Source organism: Arachis hypogaea, chromosome 17 (assembly GCF_003086295.3).
Source record: "Arachis hypogaea cultivar Tifrunner chromosome 17, arahy.Tifrunner.gnm2.J5K5, whole genome shotgun sequence".
NCBI lineage: Eukaryota > Viridiplantae > Streptophyta > Magnoliopsida > Fabales > Fabaceae > Arachis > Arachis hypogaea.
In genome coordinates, this window is record NC_092052.1 from 125019054 (window position 1) to 125026728 (window position 7675).

The following is a 7675-nucleotide window of genomic DNA, read 5'->3' on the forward strand; positions in this document are numbered from 1 at the left end:
AATATTTTTTATTTTATAACCTAATTTTTATTATTGAATTAAGTCTACTTATAATACTTATGTCTAGACTTTTTTTTTAAGAAAAAGTTATTATCAGATATAAAAAAAATTCTATTAAATTAATTTATGTTATATATATATATATATATATATATATATATATATATATTAAAGTAATTTTATTATAAATATCTATTAATTATTAATGACTTGTTATTTAATTAATAGATTAGTACAAAAGTTATAATTTACACCGATTACATATAAGAAATTTTTATTGTATAAATTATGGTTTAATCACACAATATTCTCTATAATGTAGCCCAAAAGTATATGTTACTATAATTCTCGTCATATTCCAAAAGCATTTTTCCATTATTAAAAAGCTGAATCTACGTAAAGTGCACGCAGCATGAAGTAGTGGAATAATACATCGCACAAAAGGATTCCTAAGTTTCGTACTCCACTCCTCGTCAAATAATGCCTGTCTTTTTACTATTAATACAAGCTAAGTAGTGTTAAGAAATTATTGAAATTGTATTAAAATAATGAAATATTAAAATTTTTTTTATCAAATTCTTCCTGTAGAAGTTTAATTAATATTTGGAAAATTGTGAAACACTGCTGATGAGTTTGTGAATTTAATTAAGGGTAATTATTGTTCATTGCATTGTTATTGATGTGAATGAAAAATGAATATATCTTTTACAAGAGTTGCCTTACAGACTGATATATATATATATAGCAAGGTTAGTAACGGCTAGTGATAACTTTGAAAAGGTGAAAACTCAGGTGAAGTCGACTTCATGTGAAGTTGATATCTGAAAATCATCTAACGGCTCTTAGGTATCAACTTCACGTGAAGTCGACTGCACCTGAGTTTCTACCCTTTGAAAATATACCGTTACTTTCTCTATTACACTAATATCCTCCTCAAACTCAGATGGAGAATTTTGCACACCTGAGTTTTGCTTTTGAATTTGTCAAACACCCTTATTGAAACTGGTTTTGTCAACATATCTGTTGTTTGATCTTGCGCAGAGATGTGGACAACATATAGCAACTTCTGATTCACCATGTAGGTAATTCAAGATGTTTGCACCTACTAAGGCTACTATGTATGTACTGAGGTTGTCACAATATATATAGTTAGGGCCATGGGTTGTGGAATATGCAACTCAGTAAGTAATTGTTGAATTGAAATGATTTCAGTAAGAGTAGCATTACATGTATATAAGTATGTATGCTTCATGTTCTTTTCCACTGATATAATGTACATTTTTGTTTACACAGTGTACAATAACTCTAATAATAAGATTATATTCTGTACAATATTAATAGTATAGAATGTTTTTAGTGCTTTTCTTTTAATTTGATAATATGATAAATTTATTTATTTTTTGAAATATTATAAATATTTTAATACAAATTAGATAAAAATTGGATCAAAATTTGTCTTAATTAAATTTATATTTATTTTGTTTGAAACCAGATGTATTTTGTAATGAAAAAATAAAAAAAAAATTGTTTTACCTTAGTGACGAATTTATAAACGAAAAATTCGTCTGTATTTAGAGTTGTGAATGCTTTTCTAGGTTTTAATTACCGATAGAAAATCTGTCAAAAAGTTTGACTCTAGTTATCGATAGAAAATTTGTCGAAAAGTTTGACTCTAGTTATCGACAGAAAATCTGTCGAAAAATTTGACGTTAGTTACTGACAGAAAATCTGACGTTTTTAGCGAAGTGGAGGGGACGATTACCGAAAAAAAATCTGTTGGTAACAAATAAAAATCTGTCGATAAAGTGCCGACGAAAAAATCTATCAGTAAATAATTTTTGACAAAACTTTTATCGATGAACAAAATCTGTCGGTAACAAAAAATCTGTCTGTAATAAAGACCAAATCTATCTATAAATTCGTCTATAATAAGCAGTTTTTTAGTATTGTTTTTCAGCTTCTCCTAGGTTTTTTAAGTTGTATGGGTAGATATTAGAGACTCCAATAATGCTTAAACCAGTTTGATGAAAAATGTGTGTATGTTTTTTGCTTATGTATTCTTAGGTTGCATTTGTTTATAGACAAATACTATTGAGACAGGGACACAAAGGTATAAAAATGTGTTTGTCAGATGAGACATCAACATAGACATTATATTTAGAGATGATAAATTAATGTATTTTATATCTATCTTGACAAAAAAGACAAACACTAATAAGAGACACAATTTATTTTTTATTTTTTTATTATTTTTGTTAATTTTTTATAATTATATATGTCTTCCCAAAACTTTTGAATAAAAAAATAAAAATAAATTAGACTTTCATAATTTATTCTAATTTATCACTAAACAAAATACAAAAACATTAATTTTTATGTCTCTATCCTTAAGTCTTATTTTAAATATTTTGTTTTATTCTTTTTTCAGAATCAAACGAACCATTATATAACAATTCCTCCTACATGGAAGGAACATTTTCTGTATTTATATCATTTTTATTGCTCATTATGACTGTTAATTGTTTTCTTCCCTTAAGAATTTTAATGAATTAACGTTTCTTGTTCATGCATTTAGTTGCAGTAGGATCCGAAATTAACAGAATTTGAGGTTTAGTCTCTTGTTCTTTCTCCTTTTGTTTCTATGGTAGATCTCGTTTTAGACTTTATTTGTTTGTGACTATATCCAAACTCTAATTTTACTAAGCTTGGACCTTGTCTTGGAATAGTAATTTAAAAAAAAAATAGTTAACAATACAATCTTAAACTTCCAAAATGACATACCCAAATTGTTAAACAAAAAATTAACCTTAAAACGACTTTTATTACTCAACAGCAACATAATCAAAAACTAATTAATACAAGAAAAGCATATAAATAGATGAGAAAAATTTAAGAATTAATAATTTTAATTTATGTTGGCCATTACTTTTAGCTCAACAGTCTAGCACTATATTTTTAGTCAACATTTTTAAATATTGGCGATTAACTGTTGACTAAAATTAATAAATTATGCTGACCCTATAATATTGCTGTAAATAAATAGATAGACAAAGAAAAATGCTAGAGATTGTAGTTTGTTACATTTATTACAACCTCCGGCGAGTCTAGTAAATGAAAGCAAAGGGTAGATGCTGCATCTATTTATTGGTTTTGGAAGAAAGGAACCAGTTGGTGAAGTTGTGGAGTGTAGCTTCATCGGCTCTATAATGTTTTTGTGTGAAGAGAAGCAAATCAGACCAAGTAAAATCAGGGAAATGTTTGGTCCCATCAATGCGAACAATATCTTGGGGTGGTCTCAAAATCTTGTCTTCTTTAGGGCATAGAAAGAATGCCAATGACCTTCTCTCTTTGTAACTGTTTACCACTGCCCTATGCAAGCAACTCTTGTACCTTCCATTTGATAGTGCCTTCACAACCAACAAATAATCTTGTTCAACACTTATATGTATGTATGATTCCTCATTCTATAACCAAACACATGCATAATCCAACATACTCATTCATTGCAATAATAAGCTGAATATATATGGTATTGCCTATGTGTTTGGAAAGATTACCCTAATTCACATAGGAAAAGTATAGGGTTAAAAGGGTAAATTAACCATAAATTTAATTAGTAGCATTAAATTAGAGTGTATTGTATTTTTATTTGATTGGTGGTTGTTCATATTGTTCAAAATGATCATTATTTACCTAGCATTCCCCATTCGGATATATCCTCGTCACAACCCACATGGCCTTAATTTGTCACTACATTTATATCACTTTCGTTACATTTAGCATCTTGATTTTACATTTTTTAAAAGTATGTTCTATAGTGCTTACAAATAATATACAAAAATATTATTTGCACATTAAAATCAGTCATTAAAATTAGTTAATAATGTATTTGTATATAAATATATATACGATTTATTTTAATTTTAATGTGTATTTATATTTTAACATATATTTTATATTAATAATTGATTTTAATATACACATAACATAATGAAATAACGTATGATCTAACTTTTAAAAAAATGAACCCATCTCTCAACACTTACATTTAGATATTTTAAATAAAAAAATTAAAGACACTATAAAATTATCCTTTTGTATGTGAATACCCCACAAATAAGTAAATAAATATGGTTACTGCATCCATACTTTATTTATTCCTTAACTACAAGCAACAAAACAGGATATTCCATATTGAAAACAACAATGCTAGGGTAGATAGCTCAGGTACTATGTCTATTTGTACCTACACTTGTCCAAATAGTAGAGTCCATATAAGCGTAATACCAAATTGAGTAATGTTAAACGAGTTAATTTTTTTCATCAATATCAATTAATTTTTTTAAAATTATTTTATTTATTTTAAATTTTAATTTTTAAATTATAAATTTTAAATTCTAAATCTTTTATAACACGATAATTTTTAAAATTAAAAACAAAATTAACTAATGCTAACTAACACATCAACATCTTTCACCGAACTTAGGCCGGAAATGCAGCTTGAATAATGATTAATGAATGTATGAAAAAAGGTGTCTCCGTTAATGGTACGACTTAATTATAGCATGTGTGTGATACTGTGATGGCTGCCCTTGCCTACCTTTATATTCTCTTTGTTCGCCGCCATCTATTGGAGAGTGAATATTATTATCATTATTATAAATTTATCAGAAATAATTAATTAATTACATGCTATTACAACACATCTGATATTCGTTATAAAAGTATTCATAATTATTTATTTTAATTTATAAATATTTTTAAATTGTATAGAAAATGAAAAGGTAATTGTATTATTAATTAAGATACGTATTAAATGTGTCAAAAAAATACATTTACAAACATTTTTAAAATTTTTCTATAATAATATTAAAAAGATAAAAAAATAACATAAATTTATCTTGTCTAATATTTATTAATTATAGCGATAATTAATAAATACTAAATAAGACAAGTTTAGACTATTTTATTTGATTTTTTCGTCTCTTAAATATTATTATTTTATTATTAACTCATTTGTTGGTTATATTCAATTCTTTTTTGTCATTATGCCTAAAATATGAGAAAAAAAAAAAAAACCTCAGTTCATGATACTAAAACAACAATATATATAAATTAAACAAAATATTGTATATGTGTACATGCATGCATGTAAGTTGTATATTTGACATGAAGGGCCTACCGTGAATGTATCACCAATGTTAACAATAAAAGCATCTGAGCGAGGTTGAACAATTTTCCACCTCTTATCAGCAAAGACTTGAAGCCCTCCAACTTGATCTTGGTGAAGAATGGTTATAGATGTTGGATCACAATGGGGTCCTGTCCCAAGTGTAAGGCTTGGTTGGTGGCATGGTGGGTAATAGTTGCATCTCATTATGGAACAACCTTCTTCAAATAACTCCTTGTAATGCAATCTATCTTTCAACCCTAAGCTTATTGCTAATAGCTCCGTTAGCTTCACCCCTAATTCCTTCATGGCTTTGCAGTACTTCTGGAACGTCACTCTATATATATACATAGCAATCAAAACTCATCACAAAAATTTACATTAATAACTAGATCAGAGCATCTATTATAATATATAGTCTTGTATATATGATTGATTTAGTAATTGTAGTAGCTAGACTTTGTGATGAAAATCATGGTGATGGTTGAAAATTTAGTAGTATAGTAATAACTAGCTGGTAAGATTTTTTAGAGTAGCTAATGTTGTTACATTATTAATTATACTAAAATTAAATCAAATAACTTCTCAATATATATTTTTTATGGGACACTCTATTGTACAGATTGGAGTGATATAGAGAGGATATAATTTTTTTTATAGTTATTTTTATTATTTTATTATTATTCAAAATGTAGATTCTACCTTTATTAATTTCTCTTTCATTTTATTAAAGGAAAAATCTGTAAACTTACATCTTACCATATAATTTACTATTATTATATTTAATATGCCGACGACTTGTCTTCCATTTCCACGAAAAGACAAGGAAAAAGTTCAAGAAAATGTTGAAACCAAAATCATATGAAACATACATTTTATGTTTTACACATCTTAAAAGATTTTAATAAGACTTATAAAGAAGTAAGAAAATTCAAAATAAAAGATTAATACAACTCAATCTTTATTACCATGAATGTGATCATTACACGTATAATTCTTTTTAGAATATGAGGGGGGAAAACATGTTTTCCTCATTTTATTAAAAAGCTGATAAAATAACTAACTTCTTTAGTTAGAAAAAATTAAAGTTCTAAACCGTAAATAACTTGTTTTTGTTTATATGTGAAACAAACATTCTAAATAATAAGTGCTAGTTTGGACTATATTATTGCAATACTCTCTCATGGGCACACTGAAATATTTAAAAAATTACTATAATCTATATATTTTACATAAACTAATGCAAAAAATAATGACAGAAAATATCCACAGTATATTTATCCACACACTTACCCAGTTTGTTGAAAATCTTCTCCTAATGTGGTATTAAAATAATTTGCAACAACCGGCTCAAAGGTGTGATCATAGTAAGGGAAAGACAAGGTTTCCTTCCATGGAAGTTTGGAAGAGAATCTATCAACATGTGCACCGGAATATCCCCACAACAAACCTGGTTTCTTTGAAAAACTCAACTTCCTCTGAGTGGGAACCCTAAAAAATTTGTCCATCTGAGCATATGCCTGAGCAATGAGTGCAGGATCAACCCCATGGTTAATCACTTGGAAGAACCCATGGCTCAAGCATGCTCGATGGACGAGCTTTGCGACGCACCACGTGGCCTCATCGTCTCCGGTGAGAAACCCAGAAAGGTTTACCACTGGAACTTCGAGTTCCCCGTGGGCGTCAACAAGGTCTTCCATTGGCCAAACGAAATTTGTGGGCAAGTGGGGCGGCTCCACCCCAATAACTGTTTCTTGATTCAATGTAGACAACAAGAGACTTGAGTCCATTAATGTTATTCCAATGTCAACGATGATTTGAGGTATGTGATCAATATTGAAGGAAGAAAAAGGGAGAACATACACAACTACACAAGCAAATTATATGGTGATAGCTAAATATTGTTGGAGATATATATAGAACTTTTTGGTTGTGGCATGTGTTTATACGAGGAGTGTTAGGGCCAGCAACTTTTGTGATTTGTAGCCATTAAATAGCCATAAATGATAATTTAAATGGTATGAGATTGGTATGAAATTTCATCCAATGATTCATTTTTCTTTGTTGGTTACATGCTGACTAAAATTTGATAAAGTTGCTTGTGCTTAGACTTTTTCTGTTTTTATATATAGATGGTGGAGCGAGTTTACTTTTATATTTTCTTACTGCTTTCAATGTAGTAATTGTTACCTTGTGGTGTTCAATATTCACTATTTTGGCTGCCGACGAAATTGGGCAAATTTTATTGTATAAAATATAATTTTATAAATTATATTGTATAAAGAGAAATATTAGTAAATTAATATTTTTTATAATATTAGATAATATTTGACTGAATTTAAATTTTCTAAAATAAGAGAGTTAATAAAGTGATAAAATAAAATGTTAATTACTATTAATTTTATAATTTTTATAAAAATATATATTCATTATCTTAGTTTAAGAGGTATTAACTCTTCACATTATTATTTTACTAATTTTTTTTACTTTAAAAGAATAATAATT

The 7675-nt window shown here is 27.6% G+C and overlaps 1 protein-coding gene across 1 annotated transcript; it reads right to left on the minus strand.

Annotated features, from left to right (window-relative positions):
* Nucleotides 1-2924: 2924 nt before the first annotated feature.
* Nucleotides 2925-7179, minus strand: LOC112767252 (gibberellin 20 oxidase 2). Its single transcript, XM_025813134.2, has 3 exons — nucleotides 6464-7179; nucleotides 5183-5507; nucleotides 2925-3407 (listed from the first exon to the last, which is right to left on the minus strand). Exons 1-3 carry the CDS (start codon nucleotides 6958-6960, stop codon nucleotides 3138-3140), a joined length of 1092 nt encoding a protein of 363 aa, XP_025668919.1. The 5' UTR covers nucleotides 6961-7179; the 3' UTR covers nucleotides 2925-3137.
* Between the last annotated feature and the right edge of the window lie 496 nt (nucleotides 7180-7675).

What these genes read in the sequence shown, in the direction of transcription:
- LOC112767252 (XM_025813134.2), bottom strand. Translation starts at nt 6,960, where the DNA reads ATGGACTCAAGTCTCTTGTTGTCTACATTGAATCAAGAAACAGTTATT. An exon ending in GAAGATTTTCAACAAACTGG is followed by an intron (nt 5,508 to 6,463) that starts GTAAGTGTGTGG and finishes GTATATATATAG; the next exon opens with AGTGACGTTCCAGAAGTACT. An exon ending in ACATTGGTGATACATTCACG is followed by an intron (nt 3,408 to 5,182) that starts GTAGGCCCTTCA and finishes TTGGTTGTGAAG; the next exon opens with GCACTATCAAATGGAAGGTA.